The 20,388-nt window shown below is 40.5% G+C and overlaps 1 protein-coding gene across 2 annotated transcripts in view; it reads left to right on the top strand.

Annotated features, from left to right (window-relative positions):
- Positions 1–19,661, top strand: part of mcm3ap (minichromosome maintenance complex component 3 associated protein) — an 84,123-nt gene extending 64,462 nt beyond the window's left edge. Inside the window, exons 23-29 of one of the 2 annotated variants that reach the window (XM_078551641.1) lie at positions 1,123–1,220; positions 7,329–7,719; positions 7,810–8,076; positions 13,185–13,314; positions 15,556–15,753; positions 17,932–18,073; positions 18,232–19,661. In XM_078551641.1, the coding sequence (XP_078407767.1) occupies positions 1,123–1,220; positions 7,329–7,719; positions 7,810–8,076; positions 13,185–13,314; positions 15,556–15,753; positions 17,932–18,073; positions 18,232–18,414 (1,409 nt within the window). In that variant the 3' untranslated portion in view covers positions 18,415–19,661. Of the gene's footprint in view, positions 1–1,122; positions 1,221–7,328; positions 7,720–7,809; positions 8,077–12,954; positions 13,072–13,184; positions 13,315–15,555; positions 15,754–17,931; positions 18,074–18,231 lie in introns of those variants that run through there. The other variant, XR_013577931.1, reaches the window with a different exon arrangement.
- Positions 19,662–20,388: the final 727 nt, after the last annotated feature.

Raw genomic sequence — 20,388 nt, forward strand, 5'->3', positions numbered from 1 at the left:
TGTCAAATTCAAGCTAGAAATTTGTTTGTAAGATCCAGTTGATTTCTGTAAATGGCTGTGCTTTTCAGTAAAACCATGTCCTTTGCTGCCTCCTGTGCTTCGCCATTTTTGAGTTAGACATGCCGCATGCCTTCTAGTGCTAACCTACTTACTAGTTTTTCAGCTTCACAATGTACGATTACTTCTGGCTTCAATGTGCAGCATCCTGTAGTATCTGCCAGTAGCATTCAGGTTGTCTATCTTGTAGTATTGATCCATTTTTAAGGAGGCTAGAGGAAGTCATAATACTCCTTTTTAAGAAAGATGGCCTACAAGCACGTCGGAGAACAGGTGGATCTGAGGCAACAAGTAAGAAAGATGTAGGAGAGCGGAGTGGTGAGCAGTGATGAAGGTAAAAGAAAGGGTGAAGAAGGTGAAGAGGGACAGTGAGCTGTGACTGCAGTCACAATGTGGCTCAGTGCCAGCTGGTCAGGAGCTAGATCATGCAACAGTGGGAAAAATGAGCACAAAGCTATTTAAGAATCTTTGGTGGAGGTGATGGGGAAGCACGTTAAGATGAAGGGGATATTTGAAACGTTAGAAGAGTTTGAGGGTGGGTTGTTAGTGGTGAAAGGCGATGGTAACGTTTGAAAGGGTTTGCCTGACTGTCAGAAAGTTTGGGACAAAAAGTTGGCCAGGAGCTCGATTGAAATTGAGAAATTGGTTGAGAGAGGTTTTGATGTTGAAAAAGTCTTATGTTTGAGGAACAAAATAATACTGCATAGGCGATGTAAATTGTGTTGATGGGAGTTAGAAATAGTGATCGTGGAAAGGGAGAGCTTTGTTTATTTGTTTAACTCTGACCTTATCTGTAAGTCTGTTTAACTTAAGGTTCTGCTGCACAAGTGCTCAAAAGATCCTCAGTTTTATGCCTCATCCATTGCTTGGCACCGCCCACCAAAAATCCAGATACCAGCACCGATCAGAATACATTGTTCTGAATTTTATAAGTCTTTTTGGGTCTTGTATTACCGGAACTATATTCAGCTTTATTTTTCTGTCGCACTGGCGGGAGACACTTTAATGGAACTTTTATGCAATCCATATATAAGTTATTGATAGAAACATTTATTTTACACAAAGGTCTAAAGCTTGAAGCGTTAGTGGCTACTCACCTCGTGTCTGAATTTTTGATCGTCCTGATCCCAGGAAAAAGCAACTATCTTCAAGGATCAAACAAGGTAATGTTTCATTATTAAATTGATTAACAAATCAAAATTAGAGCAGATAAACTCCTGGTCCATAAGACCATAAGACATAGGAATAGAAATTAGGCCATTCGGCCCATCGAGTCTGCTCCGCCATTCAATCATGGCTGATAAGTTTCTCAACCCCAATCTCCCGCCTTCTCCCCGTAACCTTTGATCCCCTTACCAATCAAGAACCTATCTATCTCGGTCTTAAATACACTCAATGACCTGGCCTCCACAGCCTTCTGTGGCAATGAATTCCATAGATTCACCACTCTCTGGCCAAAGAAGTTTCTCCTCATCTCTGTTCTAAAAGGTCTTCCCTTTACTCTGAGGCTGTGCCCTTGGGTCCTAGTCTCTCCTACTAATGGAAACATCTTCCCCATGTCCACTCTATCCAGGTAGATTGTCCAGATAGATTGTGTCTGTGCATGTAAAAAGGCACAAGTAAACAAATAAAAAAATTAATTAGAAAAGGCAATAACAATATCACAGTATCTTTACAGTGCAGAAGGAGGTCATTCAGCCCATCGAGTCTACCCTGGCTCTCTGAAAGAGCATTCCACCTATTCCCACTCCCCTGCCTTATCCCTGCAACCTTACACATTCTCTCCTTTCAGGTAGCAATCCAATTCCCTTATGAATACCTTGATCAAACTTGCCTCCACCAAGTGGAGAAAATAAATGTCTAAATGGGCTAGAGGATCAGAAAGATCTGGGGATACAGATACACAAATCACAAAGTAGGCACACATGTGAATAAGGCCTTTTTAAAATAAAAAGTACAAGCACGAAGTTTCATTCCCAAAGGAAAAGCAGAGAAGCTATGTTAAACTTGTAGAGAACCTTGATTTACACCACAATTTTAGAATACTATTAATATTATTAAAAGATGCCCCGGAGAAGGTGCAAAAAGGATTTGCTGGAATGATACCAGAACAGAGAGCTTATACCAATCAGGAAAGATTGAACAGCCTTGAACTCTTTCTCTCCAGAATAGAAAATTGGGGGATGACCTTGAAAATTATGGAAGCGTTTGATAAGGTAGACACAAGAGAACATATTTCCAGTTGTAGGCAAGACCAGAACTAGGATCATAAATATAACTGGTCACTAATAAGTCCAAAAAGGAATTCAGTAGAAACTTATTTACTAAAGAGTGGGGAGAATATGGAACTGGCTGCCCCAAGGAGTGGTTGAAGTAAAGGGCATAGATGCAAGAGAAAGCTAGAGAAGTGCATGAGAGAGAAAAGAACACAAGGATATATTGATGGGGTTATATGAAGAGGGATGGGAGGAGGTTAGTGTGGAACGCAAACACTGGCATAGTCCTGTTGGCCTGCACTGCCTCTTTCTGGGCTGTAAATAGTTTGCAATACTTGCAATAGTTATCACTAACTATTTAATTCAAAGAGCCTGACTCAGAAAGTAGTGCTGCAGTATTGTCAAAAGTTTTCAAAATGTAAACTCCCAAGTCCAATTCATACAATGACATCCAAATTGCTCTTCTTTGAAATGAGTTTAACTTTTCCTGACATGGATGTTGGAGTGTGATTACACATCCTAGAAAACAAAATTCAGTATTTAACCTGTCCTTCCATATCTATAGTAGAGCAGTGCTTAGGTACTGGATTAACAACTGAGAGATTAAGTTCAGTAGACATGGTCACAGGATTTGGTCTGCATATGGGTCTGTAGAAAGGAAAAGAGGCGGGAAGAAGAAGAAAAAGGAAAGGGGAAAAAATTCCTCCCCAACCCCCCAAAAAATAAATAAAAATCAACAACAATCATAGGTCAGATATAGTTTCACCTGATATAATGCATACAACCTAATTAGGGTCAGTTATATGAAAGTAGAGAACTGTAGTTCCTCAAAGTAATCTAAGAAAGGTTGCCAAGCTGCATAAAATGCATCAGTGGAGCCTCTTATAGTGTACTTTATTTTCTCAAGTTTAAGATTCTGCTTAACATCACGTATCCAATTAGTAAAAGAAGGCGGGCAGACTGTTTCCAATTTAATAGAATAATGCGTCTGGCAAATAATGTTGAAAAGGCAAGTGCGTCAGTCTGAATTTTTCTAAGGGGGTGCCATTTGGTTCCACTCCAAAGAGTGCTATAATAGAAGAAAGTAAAATGTTGCTACTGAAAATATGTGATAGTGATCTAAAATTTTTTGTCCAAAATAAAGCCAATTTAGGATATGACCAGTACATTTGAATTAGAGGCTGAGGCAGTATGACATTTATTACAGGTTGGATCAAAATTTGGATAAATCAGACAGTTTCACCTTGGATAGATAGATAAATACGATGTAAGATTTTAAATTGTAGCAACCCATGTTAGAATATAAAAGTAAGGATATAATGTTGGTATTGTATAAAACACTGATGAGGCCACAACTGGAGTATTGTGTGCAGTTCTGGTCACCATATTACAGGAAGGACGTAATAACTCTCGAGAGAGTGCAGAGGAGTTGACAAGAATGTTGCCAGGGTTAGAAAAGTGTAGCTATGAGGAGAGATTGGATAGGTTGGGGTTATTTTCCTTAGAACAAAGAAGGTTGAGAGGTGGCTTGATTGAGGTGTACAAAATTATGAGGGGAATAGATAGAGTGGACAGGATAAAATTGTTTCCCTTGATGGAGAATTCTAGAACCAGGGGACATGGATTCAAGATAAGTGGCAGAAGGTGTAGGGGGGACATGAGGAAGAACTTTCCTACGCAGAGGGTAGTGGGTGTTTGGAATTCGCTGCCCAAGTTGGTGGTAGAGGCAGAAACTTTAAACTCTTTTAAGAAGTACCTGGATCGGCACCTAAAGTGTTGTAAGCTGCAGGGCTATGGGCCGGGTGCAGGAAGGTGGGATTAGAAAGGGTGTCCTCGAGCTGGCATGGACAAGATGGGCCGAATGGCCTCCTTCTGTGCTGCAACTTTTCTATGGTTCTATGTCTTGCACATACAGATGAGGAATATACATGAGAGAGAATAGACTTCCAGTTATCTTCTGATAAGTCTAAGTCAAAATATTGCTGCCAAAGAGTTTTTAAGGTAGAAAGCAAAGGGCAGTATCGTGAAAAAAATTAGAAAATACAATTTGGAAATGAACCCCCTAATGAAAGGATTTAATTCTAACATACTATCTATCAGTGATTTAGGGGCAATTAAGGAAACTGGGCGATTTTTTGTTTTTTGCGCGCAAAATCTCTGATTTGTAAATAGCGAAAGTAGTGTGTGTGAGGCAGATCATATTTCCGAGAGCGAGAGAGTCAAAAGAAGATAAAATATTATTCATGTATAAGTTAGCAACGGTTTTGACATCTCTCGCGTGCCAGACTTGAAAGGCAGAATCTCCTAATGAAGGTGGAAATAAATGGCTTGCATTAATAGGGCTGCATAAAGAGAGAGATTGCAGCCCAAAGTGTGTTCTGAACTGGGTCCAAATTGTTACAATAGGGTTTGAAGAAAAGTGACTGGCTGAGAAAGCAATGGAGAAGCACAACAGAGCAGGGAGAGATGTGGATTGATAGGATGCTGCCTCCAATTGCACCCATGCTAAACTAGCCAAGTCCGAATGAAGTCAAAAAGAAATATTAAGAATATTAGCAGACCAATAATAAAACTGAAAATTTGGCAGTGCCACATCACCTAAATGCTTGGGACTTTGTAGAAAAACTTGACGAATTCTGGGTGTTATCTTATTCCAAATAAGGGAAGAAATTGGTCCATTGCAACAAAAAACACTTGGGAATAAACAGTGGAATGCACTGAAATACATATAGAAATTTTGGCAAAATATTCATCTTTACAGAATTTACATGACCAACTAAAGAAAGGGGTAAGCTAGACCAATGTGCTAAATCCTGCTTCATATGTTCCAACAAAGGGTCAAAGTTGAACTTAAAAAGGTCTCCAAGTAACTAAAATTCCTAAATATTTAAAACTGTTTACTGAGACCTTGAAGGGGAGGGAAGAAAGAAGGTAACTCTTTGCAGTGGAGATAATAGGAAAAATTTCACTCTTGCAAATTAATTTTGAAACCTGAAATATGACCAAGTTGCTCAAGAATAGAGAAAATATGTGGGAGAGATGAGGCCGGATCAGAGATATAAAGAAGCAGGCCATCCGCGTATAGGGAGAGTTTCTGCCCGACTCCATTCCACATAACACCTTGTATATCTCCACAGGTCCGCAGTGAAATTGCAAGGGACCCAATAGCAATAGCGAAAAGTAGAGGGGAAGGGGACAGCCCTGCCTGGTACCTCGATGAAAGTGAAAGAATTTAGAGTGAATATTATTTGTACGTACTGAAGTAACCAGTGAGGAATACAGTAGTTTTATCCATTTTATAAAAATGGGTCCAAATCTAAATTTTCGATGAGTGAAGAAAAGGTAGCTCCATTCCACTCTATCAAAAGCCTTTTCTGCATCTGTACTTATAAGAACCTCAGGGAGAGGAGTAGTTGAATGTGTATAAATAATATTGAAAAGACACCTTAAATTAGAGAAGGATTGCTTGTCCTGTATAAAACCTGTCTGGTCAGGAGAGATAATAGATGGAAGGACAGGTTCAAGGCAGTGGGCTAAGGCTTTAGTTAGTACCTTGACATCTGCATTTAAAAGGGAAATAGGCCGGTATGAACTGCAATGCAGAGGATTCTTATCCCTCTTTAAGAGAATAAACAAAGGGTGCATTTTAGAGAGAAAGCATTCCGAAAACAGACAATAATAATATGATAATACATGTGGTAAAAGGTAAAAAATAAACACCCATAGGGCTTATATAAAATGTCAAGCGATTAGTGCAATTTGGACATTAGATACAGAGAGATTGGTGTAACCAACAAAACTTACTGTGTAACAGAACCATCACACATAGTTACCTAATTAAGCATCGAGTACCATTTTGTCCTGGGTGAAGTCATGATCTGACTTATTAAAAGAAGGTACGATTGTGTCCTTGAAAAAGGCTGAAGCTTCTTGCGGCGTGTTGAAAATCTTATTCACTCTGTTGAAAGTTACACGCAGGCGAGCAGGGTGGTGAAAGCAATATTTAAGTCCAGCTTCACAAATTTATATTCTCCATGATGCAAGGCTAGATGCACGCTGAGGTCAGCGTAGATGAATATCTTGCTTCCACAAAAGTATAGTTGACCCTTTTCTCTAGAGAGATGCATAATTTGCTCCTTCACTCTATAGTGATGCAGTCTTAGTATTTAAGGCCTTGGGGGCTCGCCATGCTGTGGCTGCGATGCTAAAGAGCGATGGGCTCGATCCACTACCGGCAGTGAATTGAAATTCTCCTTGCCAAAAATCTTGAAAAGAAATGCCTCAGTAAAAGTTGTAGGGTTTCCTTGTTCCGCACCTTCGGGAACCGAGAGAATCCTTAAGTTTTGTCTTCGGCAGTGATTCTTCAGGTCATCCACCTTCGTCAACAATTTAGTATTCTGGGCTTCCAGCTGGGTGCAGCACGTCTCCAGAGCCACAATTCTGTCACTCGAGTCAGTAGCTGATTGTTCAATGTCCCGTAACCTTTGGTTGAAGGAGGAGACAGAGCTTGTAGAGTAGCAACAGAAGCTTGTCGAGTAGAAACGGAGGAACACCGTTCCGAATGGAGTCCAGGAAATTCAGCGAGAATAGTGCTCTAAGTCAGCAAGTGTGCTGACAGAATTAGATTCAGCGTGGGAAACCACCATGTTGTTACCAGCTGTAGTATTGGACACTGCAGTCGATAAAGCACCACGCCTGGTTTCATTCTGATTATGTTTGCCTCTGGTTTAGACAGTTCAAATGTACATTGAGCATCAGAGCAAACCCCAAAACACTTGACAGTCAAAAAGCTGAACCTTTCAACCCAACATCAGCAATTTCCACAGGGATAAACCACAGAAATCAAGGGAGCTGTCTTCAGCCACCTCTTATTCTATTCCCACCACATGACCGCTCCCATCACATGACCTGACACTCCCTTGACTGCTCCCTACTCCTCCCCACCTTTTTCGCAACAAACAGACCACATGGAAAATAATGCTGTGGACCATGTTTCCAGTGCTTTGCAGTGTGTTATTTTTGTCAGACATCTTAGTGAGATTCCATTTCTTTTAGGTCTCTGAAGCTGTAAGGTGGCTGGCCTCACGTTGCCCATCACCGCCGGAGGTCTGCTGTCAGACTCTGATGCAGTTCATTGAGGATGGACTATGCCGAGAGTTCAGTGACCAGTTTTACAGTGATAAATCCGAAAGGCTATTGGCTGCATTACCTTCCCAGGACCCAAGCTCTATCATTGAGTATTACAATGATGTGCTGCGTTTCCTTGCAGAAGTGGTGTCTTCTGAGCAACTCTACAATCTTTCCTGGCCAGTGGCTGAGTTTTCTGGAACTGCTGCTCACGAAATACTGGCACACAAAGAGTGGAATTCTAATAACCATCTGGCCTGGCTAAAGAAAGCTGTGATGTCTTTTCAGTTACCGGTGATGGATCTACCTCCCTTGCATGGTATGAGCATAATTCTGAAAGACAATTTTACTCAGTGTTGGTGATCTCATCATTCATACGACTGCAATAATTGTTTTCTGTTCCTCATAGCTCCATGGGCTAAGGTCTGTGATATGATCTTCCATAACGTGTCGCAGGTGCCAGTGTCACAGCAAACTTGCCCACTGCTGCTCTCAAAGATTGAACATCTCCTGAATAGAGTTTACGGCAAATGGAGAGAGAGCTGTCCCTTGACGTTGGAAGTCACGATAGATGAGGGGCCTTTGGTTTCAGAAATACCTTGGGATGAAATTGTTGCCATTTGCATTGACCATCGATTGAGAGAGTGGAGACCCCCGAGCCTGCCCTGTGCTGCAGGTTAATTGTGTTTCTATTTTACATTTTCGTTCTAGAATGGACTGATTTTTGTAGAATTACAGTATGTTGTGGTGATGAGGGGATGACAAAGGAATGAGAACCTTATTTATCTTTGGTTTTATGATTCTGGAAACTGAATTTTGATGACATTGGCTGAAATCATGTCCTTTCGATGGAAAAACAGTTCAAGGTTTTGCACTTGCAGTTTATTATGAAAGATGGTAATTGGATAAAGAGAACCGAATGTGATTCAGAGAAAGAAATTGAGATTAAATAAGTGCTTTGAAATAACTGTGTATTGATAAAGGAATTGCAGTGCATGTTGTGTAAATAGATTTTCAAGAAGCATTTGTTGAGGTAACGTATCAGCTTCTTGATAAAGTCAAGAGGTACAGCACTAAAGGGAATGTGGCGGCATGAATAGGAAACAGATTGAAGGACAGAAAACAGAACTGTGACTAGTGGAATTTGCTCTGGACTGAAGGGTTATAAACAGTGGTACTCCCCAGGTTCAAAGTGGGAACCATTGCTGCTTTTTGCATATAGATGAGCTAGACCTGGATGTCAAGGGATATAGAGAATTGAATAAGGGGAAAAAAAGGAGGCTTATAGCAGATACAGAGGCTGAAAACAGTGGAAGCCCAAGGGTAGTATAGAAAGTGTAGGGGGGGTACTTAAAAAAAGTAATTAGGAGAGTGAAGAGGGGGCATGAAAAAGCACTGGCGGATAAAGATAAAGGAAAATCCCAAGGCGTTTTATAAATATATTAAGTGCAAGAGGATAACCGGGGAAAGAGTAGGGATCAAAGTGACAATCTGTGCCTGGAACCGGAGGACGTAGGTGAGGTTTTAAATGATTACTTTTCACGTGTGTTCACTATGGAGAAGGATGATGTAGGTGTAGAAATCAGGGACGGGACTGTGATATCCTTGAACAAATTAACATTGAAAGGGAGGAGGTATTAGCGGTTTTAGTGGGCTTAAAAGTGGATAAATCCCCAGGCCCAGGTGAGATGTATCCCAGGCTGCTATGTGAGGCAAGGGAGGAGGTTGCAGGGGCTCTGACACTAATTTTCAAATCCTCTCTGGCCACAGGAGAGGTGCCAGAGGACTGGAGGACAGCAAATGTGGTACCATTATTCAAGAAGGGTAGTAGGGATAAACCAGGTAATTAATGGCCAGTGAGTCTAACATCAGTGGTAGGGTAACTATTGAAAAAAAATTCTGAGGGACACGATTAATCTCCACTTGGAAAGGCAGGGATTAATCAGGGATAGTCAGCATGGCTTTGTCAGGGGGAGATTATGTAGAACAAATTTGATTGAATTTTTCGAGGAGGTGACTAGTTGTGTAGATGAGGGTAGTGCAGTTGATGTAGTCTACATGGACTTCAGTAAGGCTTTTGACAAGGTTTCACATGGGAGAATGGTCAAGAATGTAAGAGCCCATGGGATCCAGGGCAATTTGGCAAATTGGATCCAAAATCGGTTTAGTGGCAGGAGGCAGAGGGTAGTGGTCGAAGGTTGTTTTTGCGATTGGAAGCCTGTGATGAGTGGTGTATCCCGCAGGGATCTATTATAGTGTACATTAATGATTTAGACGTGAATGGAGGAGGTATGATCAGTAAGTTTGCAGATGACACGAAAATTAATGGTGTCGTAAATAGTGAGGAGGAAAGCCTTAGATTACAGGACGATATAGATGGGCTGGCAAGATGGGCAGAGCAGTGGCAAATGGAATTTAATCCTGAGAAGTGTGAGGTGATGCATTTTCGGAGGACTAACACAGCAAGGGAATTCACAATGATTGATGGAACCCGAGGAAGTACAGAGGATCAGAGGGACCTTGGTGTACATGTCCATAGATCCTTGAAGGAAGTAGCACAGGTAGATAAGGTGGTTAAGAAGGCATATGGGATATTTGCCTTTATTAGCCGAGGCATAGAATATAAGAGCAGGGAGGTTATGTTGGGGCTGTATAAAATGATAGTTAGACCACAGTTGGAGTATTGTGTGTGCAGTTCTGGTTGCCACATTACAGGAAGGATCTAATTGCACTGGAGAGGGTGCAGAGGAGATTCACCAGGATGTTGCCTGGGCTGGAGTGTTTCAGCTATGAAGAGACTGGATAGGCTAGGGTTGTTTTCCTTAGAGCAGAGAAGGCTGAGGGGGTACTTGATAGAGGTATACAAAATTATGAGGGGCATAGATTGGGTAGATAGGAAGAAACTTTCCCCATTAGCAGAGGTGTCAATAACCAGGGGGCATAGATTTAAGGTAAGGAACAGAAAGTTTAGTGGGGATATGAGGAAAAATCTTTTCACCCAGAGGCTGGTTGGAATCTGGAACACACTGCCTGAGGGGGTGGTAGAGGCAGGAACCCTCACAGTATTTAGATGAGCACTTGAAATGCTATAGCATACAGGGCTACGGGCGAAGTGCTGGAAAATGGGATTAGAATAGATAGGTGCTTGATGACCAGCACGGACAAGATGGGCCAAAGGGCCTGTTACTGTGCTGTATAACTCTTTGACTCTGGCTTGAATGTGGAAGCATAAAACTTGGAGCACAGTTAACTGTGAAGAGTACAGTAACAACTGCAGGACTACATGTGGGTTAGTAGTTAGGCAGATTTGTCTGATGAAATTTAATGTGTTGGATAATTCATTCCTTAACCACTTTAACAGATCCAGACAACTAAAGATGGTAATAAGGTTGATACTTTATTACTGACAAAACATTAATCTTGAACACTAACCAACCATACAGAATAGCACAAGCTCACCCTGCATCCGAAACTTACTGTGGAAAAATTTAATAAAAAATCATGAAGACGGCTTCTCCAAGCATGTTCACATCTCGGTTTCGTTCTTTTCCTTTTCTAAGTTAAACATGTCATTTGTCTTGCGTTATTTTGGCTCATAGTTCTCTTCCTGCTGAATGTAATCCTTATCTCATGTTTTATAACTACCCATTTGTTTCAAATAGTTTATCAAACAGACATGAAGGACCCCATTAGTACCTTTTTAGCAACAGATTGTTACTACTTATTTATTGCATCAACACCTACCCACCCCAAACTATCCTTTTAAGAACATAAGAGTATCATAAATAGGAGGAGAAATAGGCCATATGGCCTTTTAAGCCTGCATCTCCGTTCAATAAGATTATGGCTTAACTTTACATCAATTCCACTTTCTTGCCTTAGCCCCCATTTCCCTTGATTCTGTAAACAATCCTCTGATGTATGCACTTATGGCATCCCCTGCAGTGCTAAAAGCCTGTGTTTCCAAAACTTAATCAGTTTGCGAAAGGCTCAAGAGAACATGGTAGGGAAAATTTGTTTTTCAAGAAAATGATTTGAACAAATCATTTGCATATTATAGTTTGGCCTCTATTAAAGGTAAAGCAATGTAAAAGCATTGATATTCTTAAATAATATAGAGAAATGTAAAAAGATATCTTGTGGGAGGAAGAATAAGGAGAAAACGCAATGTAAAATTTTAAAAGGTGCAGAAGAGCAGAGACTTGGGAAATCAGATACATAATCTTTAAAAGTGGGAGGTTGAGTCTTTAAAAAATATATGGGATCATGGGTTTTGATACCAATGTCGTGTACAAAAGCAAAGAAGCAAAACCAAATCTGAGCAAGTGATTGGTTAGACTGTTGTTATTAACAGTGTCACCAATTTTTAAATTCCGTACTTCAGAAAGGATGTGATGGCCTTGGAGAGGATACAGAACAGATTCATACAGATGGTATCGTGAATGGTGGAGCTTTAGTTATGAATAGACATTGGAAAAATGGGGCCTCATCATTAAATGGACAAGGCAGGTCAGAGGCTAGGAATCCTGTGACGAGTAACTCACCTCCTGTCTCCCCAAAGCCTGTCCACCATCTACAAGGCACGTCAGGAGTATGATGCAATACTCCTCACTTGCCTGGATGAGTGCAGCTCCCTCAACACTCAAGAAGCTTGGCACCATCCAGAACAAAGCAGCCGCTTGATTGGCACCACATCCACAAACATTCACTCCCTCCACCAACGATGCACAGTAGCAGCAGTATGTACCATTTACAAGATGCACTGCAGGAATTCACCAAAATTCCTTCGCCAGCACCTTCCAACCCCACGATCACTACCATCTAGAAGGATAAGGGCAGTAGATAGATGGGAATACCACCAACTGGAAGTTCCCTTCCAACTCACTCACCGTCCTGACTTGGAAATATATCGGTGTTCCTTCACTGTCATTGGGTCAAAATCCTGGAACGACCTTCCTAACAGCACTGGGGGTGTACTTGGAACACATGGACTGCAGCGGTTTAAGAAGGCAGCTTGCCACCACCTTTTCAAGGGCAACTAGGGATGGGTAATAAATGTTGGGGCAGCCAGCGAAGCCCACAACCCGTGAATGAATTAAAAAAAAAAGGTTAAGAGAAGACCTGAAAGAGGTGCTCAAAATTGAGAGATTTTGACGAGATAAAAATAGGTAACTGGGCTTGAATTCATAATTAAATGACGATTGTTTGGATATTATATACCCTACCATAAACAGGTGGATGCAATGCCCATAACATTTTGAAAGATTAAATATTTTTAAAAGAGGAATTTCAAGATTATGGGGAAAGGACAAGAGGAAGTTAGACTTGGCCAACAGCTTTTTCAAAAAGTCTACGCCAGTGTCCTTCCTTTGTGCTATGAATCTCTATGGTCAGATGGCCACCAAAAAAGCTTAAACTATTTTCTTGAAGGCTATTTAAATGGCAGATATTTGAAAGCAAGCTGCTTTATTGGGGCAAATAATTAGGCGGTTACCAGTTTCAGCCTCAGATTGTGTAAAAGCCCCACCCTTATTTATTTTCCTGTTATTCTCAGAGGGATGTGAAACCATTGAACAGAACAATGACTCATGACTTCAGAGTGTAAATGACCTGGAATTGGCATTTCCTCACTGGTTCCCTTGCCCTCTGGAATTTAGATATGGCCCCTTGTGTAAGTTTTGTGATGGGAAAACGAAATAAAAATAGGAGGAATTTCTTCTTTTGGAGTTAAATGTACATGCCTTGGCCTGCTCCACATTAATACTTTTTGTTATCATTTTTCAGAAGCGGTAAGTGAAGATGGTCAGATCCTGGTCTATTATTTCCAGGATGATCTAAAAAAATACAAACGTCCTACATTGTGGGAACAGGCACGATCAAATACCCGAATGGAAATCCAAGAAGCCTCTCACAGGTAAAGGGACAGAACAGTTGAATAAAATCTATTTTCCTTCCTGAATGCTACTTATACGTGAACTGCAATGTTCAGATTGTAGTTCATGTGACATGATTTAAAAAAAAATTAGAACCATAGCTTTGCACATGTTGATAACATAAGTGATTTTTTTTTCCCTTTGTCTTTTTGAAATGGCATCACACCTATGCTATCCACCTGTGACCGTACCTCACTTCTTAGTGCTGTTCACTAGATGTTTTTCTGTTTATATGAACAAATAGAAAACTCTCAGTTTGCAGTGTGTATTCTATCCAGTGGTTGAACCTGTATGTGTATTATCAATTTATGAATACTCTACCTAGTCCATCTTTGAGAAAGTGATAGTTTTAATTAAGGGGTTGGGGTGGGGCATGCCAAGTAAAAATTATGGAGCCCCCTTGAGGCTTTGTGTCTGAATTTTAAGGGTTTTATTCATATGCATCATCTTCATTGAGAGCTGGATGAAGGCAGGTTAGGAATGGCGAACAGATTCCTTGAACTTGTAGAGCAGCTTGCCAGTTTCAGTGTCCGTTTGTGCCAGACCAGTGCAGAGCTCGGGCCCCTCCACAAGATGACAGCCTCACCGCAGCGCAAGAAGAGCTGACATGCATAAGGATATTTTCAGTGGAGGCTTTTTTTGAACTGCCCAGGCAACAACAGGAATCTGGAGAAAAATTACATTTATGTTGATTTAGTTACAGTTAAGCTCAGTGGTTTTTGATTTTCATGGAAAATTAAACAGAATTATTAATTGTGCTTCCCCAAATCGCTAGTTAAAGAAATCTCTGTCATCAGTGTCATAGAATTTGTCTTGTTCGGTAATTTTAAACCAATGGCTATGATTATAAGGAATAGTAACCCTTTTGTATATTTAAGGCAAGGTCACTTATTTCACAAACAATGTCCAAAAATCTAATTTAATAAAAATGGATCAGACATAGAGTCCACATAAACCAGGAATCTGGTCATGATACATTCCTGCTCAATAATGGATTGTAGCGTTTTAATAACTATGAGAACATAAGTTATTGAACTCCTCTGTGCGGTTAAAAGACATTATGTATTTAGTGAAGGCTACTAAACAGATGACATGTGGTCATGGAGGCTGCCCATAACAGGGACCCAGTAGCATTATTATTGTGCCCTGTAAGCAGTGCTTTGAGGATTGATGGCTCGAGGCAGTCAGTACTGTGGGAGGGACAAAGTGATCAAATAGAATTGCTTACATAACGGGTGGCTAAAAATTCTGATGTTTTGACATTTCCTAGCTGTTGTTGATGTGTCATCTGGTCTGATTGCCTGTGCAATATTTATCTCTTGGCCCATATTTGTTGTGGAGTTAGACTAAAGTAAGGGGATTGCACATTTGTATTGTGAGAACTGGTGGTCCAGATTCTGGGTGGTTTGGTAGACGGGGTGTAGGCATATTGGGCTTAATGGGCTATTGTTGTTCCCAAGAATTTATTTGTTCAAGGCACTCGCAAAGTGAAGTTTGTGCTTGGAACAATTACTCAGCATGACCCAAATACCAGTTAGAGCCCAGCTTTTGTCAAGGAACCAGAAATGAGCCAATGTGGATAATGACGGCCAAACAATGGACATTTCATAAATGGATCAGTCATTATATACTGTTCACGTGGCTCAAAATTTCAGTAACAAGCTTTACTAAATTGAATAATACAAAGTTACTGTTGTAATCCAGCAAATCTTCCCTTCAACTGAGGGGTGATGGCGGAGTAGTGTAATTTAAAAAAAAAATCATTCATGGGATGTTGGTGTCACTGGCTAGGCCAGCATTTATTGTGCTAATGTCACTGGACTGATGACCTGGAGGCTGAGACTAATTCTCTGGAGACATGGCTTAAAATCCCACCACTGCTGCTGGTGGAACTTAAATTCACTGAAGAAAATCTGGAATTGAAAACTTGTCTCTGTATCTACTGAAACTATCATCAATTGTTGTAAAAAACCATCTGGTTCATTAATGTCCTTTAGAGAAGGAAATCTGCCATCCTTACCTGATCTGGCCAACTATTGACTCCAGACCCACAGCAATGTGGTTGATCCTTTACTGCCCTCTGAAATAGCTGAGCAAGTCACTCAGTTCAAAGGCAATTCGGGATAGGCAACAAATGCTGGCATTGGCTGTGGCGCTCACAGCCCATGAAAGAATAAAGAACAAAATGCCCATAAATTTTATTTTCATCTCATGTTTTCCAGGTTGTCACAGAAGCAGGCATACTCTTCAGTTAAGCAGAGATCAGACTGTAAATCATATACTGTGAAAGTCAGTCCTGAAGAAACCCTTCCAGACAGGAGTGCTTCTGCTGTGGATATCACCCGTACTTTTACAGCAGCAGAACTTCTACCAGAACGACTGCTGTCAGAAATTGAAATGGAAAGAGAGGAGAATAGGAGGTACAATAATGCAGGAACGTGGAAAATAAAGAACATGCTTCCTGCAAATGATGTGGTTTATAAGGGTACAAAGCAACAGTGAGAAAGACCTTGGGGTGGAAATTAAGCAATAAACACTTTTGAATGGCAGTGTGAGCTCTTCCAGCATCTCATCCCCCATTTAGCAAAGGAGTGTGAAATGCATTGTTTGTTGTTGACTCAATAAAAGGAAACTCTGGGAGTTTAAACTTCGGATTTCCTCTAGCTACTGCGTACAGCGTTAAGGTTTGGTCTAGAAATATTAATATGAAAAGAATTCCATCTTTATCAATTTTTCAAATACTGTAAATTCTGCCAAACGGAAAGTTGTCAGGAAACATTTGTACATGTGCACTTGACTCCCACTGCAGCTGCCAGTGCACCTTCAACTGTTTGATACCTTTCTGGTCTGCAGAAGAGCTCAGAAAGTGGGGGCCCCAACTAGTTTATGCTACCACGTTGAGTTTACAGATGTTGTCAAGTTGCCACACACCTTGTAGTTGCATTTGCACCAGTAAATGCCTGTTCCCTTGCCAGACGCTTGCCAAGGAGAGATCCTAAGAAATAGGAGCAGAAGTAGGCCATTTGGCCCATTGAACGTGTACTGCCATTTGATAAAATCATGGCTGATTTGATTTGTGGCCTTCCTCCACTTTCCTGTCTGTCCCCCTCAACCCCCTTGTCTATCAAAAATATGTCTAACTCAATGACCCAGCCTCCACTGCTCTCTGTGGAAGAGACTTGCACTCCATCCCTTTCCCGCAGGTTACATTGCTCAGGCGCCCATAGGCTTGTCCCACCCCAACTGCAGACAGCAATAACGGACATCGTTAACATAACCATAATCTACTGCATTTAAATCATGACAGTGAACTGTTTCCATTTATGTTTTGTCTCTGTGCAAGGAGTTCCTATGCAGTCTGGTTAATCAGTTATTAGGACTCAATCCAAGAGTTATGGGCTCAAGTCCCACATGAGTTTTCTTATTTTTTCATCTAAAAGTGTTCTTAAACTAGACGTTACAATCAGTTCTCCTCTGGGTTCGTTGGAAGTTGGGAATCTCATTTGCCGAACTTTCCTGATTATATATCTTCATTTATTGAGTCATCAGAAGTGTGTTTTACAGTGGAAACAGTTGAAAATTATAGAATAAGTACAAGAACTTGCAGTTGTTTAAGGACTATAGAGACCTAAAAATAGGTAAATTGAAATTATAAGTATTGATGAAAAAGACACACAGGTTTTCCGTCTTGTGAATTGTCCTGATGAGTGCAAGAATACCAAATGTAAAGGGAACAACAATTTATACTTCATGAGAAATTTACCAAGGCTCCTTGGGCAGCACCTTCCAAACCCTCTACCATCTGGAAGGACAAGGGCAGTACACACATGGGATCACCACCACCTGGAAATTCCGCTCAAAGCCACTCACCATCCTGACTTGGAACTATATTGCCGCTCCTTCACTGTCGCTGGGTCAAAATCCTGGAACTCCCTCCCTTACAGCACTGTTGGTGTACCTACACCACGGACAACAGTGGTTCAAGAAAGCAGCTCATCTCCATCTTCTCAAGGGCAATTAGGGATGGGCAATAAATGCTGGCCTTGCCAGTGACACCCATATCCCATGAATGAATTTTTTTTTTAAAGTACTGATTGGTTGGCAAGTAGACTCTGGTTCATTCCTTGGTGCAATGTCTTGACCAGAGTCAACCTGCCTAGTTTGAATTTAAACAAAGCTTGTCAGTTAACTGTCAGTCTTCAGTTAACTGGTGCATTCTCCATGGCCTCAACCAATCAGTACTCTCTTCTCATGAAGTATAAATTGTTGTTCCCTTTACATTTGGTATTCATGTGAACTGTCTTGATGAGTGCAAGATGAAAAGCTTTGACAACGTCATTTTCAGCAATACTCAAGTTCTGTACTAACAAGCAACTATTTATTGTTAGTCTCTGTCAAGCCAACTTGCTCATTTTAATGCAAGCAGTTGACACAGACAGACTGCAACCGTGCGTGTGCAGGAAGTGCTCTCCTTAGTGTTGCGGCACAAATAAACATAGCCTTTCTCATACTACCAGATTGCGTGAGGTTAACTATAATTGCACCATTCAATTTGTAATGCATTTAGAGATAATTTCATGTGTTTGTGCCATTTCCAGGTGTGAGGAGCAACTGTATCGCTGGCTGGATGAGGGCCCTTTGGATTCAATTGCTCTCCCCCTTTACCTCCCACAGACCTTGGTCTCTGCTGATGAAGTTGTTGTCCCCATGCACCGAGTTTCTACTCCAACCACACCACAGGTCTACTAGTATTCCTATTATTGCTACTTTGTGTAGTTTGATGTGCAACAAGTTGTTCTTCCAACTTGATTGATTTGCTGTTTAATTCTGCTCCTGTTATATTTCTGAAATTGGAAACCTGAAGCCACCTAATCTGCTTTAAATTTTTCTCATCCTAGGAGGTTGCTAATAATGGGCACAGTAAGGACATCAGTATGAATAACTCTGATTGCCTGAACTATTCAACAATGACGCTATCGGACAAACTGAAAGAGTTTAAAAGGTTGATCCGAGCCAGTCAAGAAGAAGAAATGGTTTGTGAGCGTCACCTATCCATATTACTAGATATAACCGACACATGATGGAAACAGCACAACAGCCCATGTTTGGGGTATATTAAAACGCACTGCATGGTAGTTGGGTGGAGCTTCACTGCTCCTATTTGAATGTTTTTCTCCTTTCCATTGTTCCATCCTTTGAAATATGGATTCAGTATTTGTACAGTCATTAAGATTACACAATGTAATTTATAACAATACTCCAGACAATATTTGAAATCTGACTTTATTCAAGTCACTCCTTGCTGTTTCCCAAACATTTCTTTCTTTTGCTGCAGAAACTTTACTTTGCGCTTGTATCTCTTGCCAAAGTTATGCTCACAATTGCCATCTGGTGATGTGCTACCATCCAGAAAATGTTTTTCTTCCAGTAAAAGGTGTGGGTGGTAATTGTAAGATTTTGGCATGGTGCCCTGTGCCTTTTAAGGATAACTTGACTGAATGAGGAAACCTGTAGCTACGATTAAAAAGTTGTGCAGCTTAAGCAATAAGCATTAGGGAGATTTGGTCCACTGGTTTTTAAAAATATTGTGATTCTGTGACTTCTCAGAATTAAAATACAATCTTGGTGTGCTTCTCAGATCATTTATCCCATTTTAGAAAGGTGGGAGAGAAAAATTGAAGTTCAGATCACATGTTGGACTTTCTTGAACGAAGAATCCGAAAGAAACTGAAAAGTTTATCTGTCTGGTCCTTTGAATTGTGCAACTTCTGATATGAAACTACAATACAAGATGTTTTAAAAAAGCTATCAGAACATAATCAAGCTTCCCAAGAGGGATGTGTCAAGATATTGACTAATGACATATCTAGGCCCCTAATTAGATTTTTAAACTGCTTTCTCAGTGTTGGTAAGCTGTAGTACTGTAGCTGTTTCTGGATATTTGTTCTAGTACCTTTCCAGTTAAGGGTTAGGTACATCTAAGATTCAATTTGTGCATGAATGCTTTAATTAGCATGGGAATTCTGTTCTATAATGTTTTAAGCATTACTTTTTAAACTTTAAACAGAAGCTATATTTACGTTCATTTGAAATGACTGGCTGCCATTCAGTAACAGCAACTGAACAGGAGCACGTAATCACCCAATGTTATATTGGACAGGTTCATTAGTTGTATTAAATTGGATCCTCTGGCTGGCACTGTGTGTTTTGACAGTGTGGTTAAGTGTGATGTGCAGCTTCTCCTGAGATAACTGACTCGGAATAAATCCTTATTAAGTGAGGAACTGAGTTTTCTGCCTGTATTAAAAAAAAAATCATGAACATTATGCATTTGAGTTTTGGTCTCATTATTCTATATCAAAACTGCTGTGTGGATTTTATTGGATTCTATGGATGAATCTGTTCTTTTCAAGCATCCTGCATACATCACTGGATACCGACTGGTTTCTGAAGTTCATCTCTTGCAAGAGTTAAATTGTTTTACCAATTTTGCTTCAGAAATGAAGAAAAAATTCAGTTGCTTATTCTCTTGCTCCACTATGTGCAAAATGGCTGCAATCCCAAACTAGAACCACCACTTGTGTATTTTTTAATTCCATGTCTCTTTCTCATGTCATTCTGCTTTTCTCCATCTCTCACACTCCTCAATTTTGTTTAAACAGATTTGTCATTTATCCAGCTCTGAACTTTGCTCTGCTTCTGCAAGCTCCTAACCTTCAAACAGGCCCATTGACTTTGTTCCAGTAAATGTGAGTTTCAAATACACATGCATTGGCTGTGGAATTATGACACTTGACACCACATGCTAAACTTGTGTCAAACACTTGTTTTTAAACTAAATGCAACGATGCCACAGATTTCCCCATTAGCATCTGGCTAATATATTGAACAACACTGACCCCTTTTAACTTTGGTCACGTGGGCCATGAGATTTCTCAGACTGTCATCATCTATAGAACTCACAGGCCATTTAACTCATGATTTAAATAGTTCTGAAGAGTAGTCATATTGGATTCGAAACATTAACTGTTTCTCTCCACGGATGCTGCCAAATG

This window comes from Cetorhinus maximus, chromosome 11 (genome assembly GCF_964194155.1).
Source record: "Cetorhinus maximus chromosome 11, sCetMax3.hap1.1, whole genome shotgun sequence".
Lineage (NCBI taxonomy): Eukaryota > Metazoa > Chordata > Chondrichthyes > Lamniformes > Cetorhinidae > Cetorhinus > Cetorhinus maximus.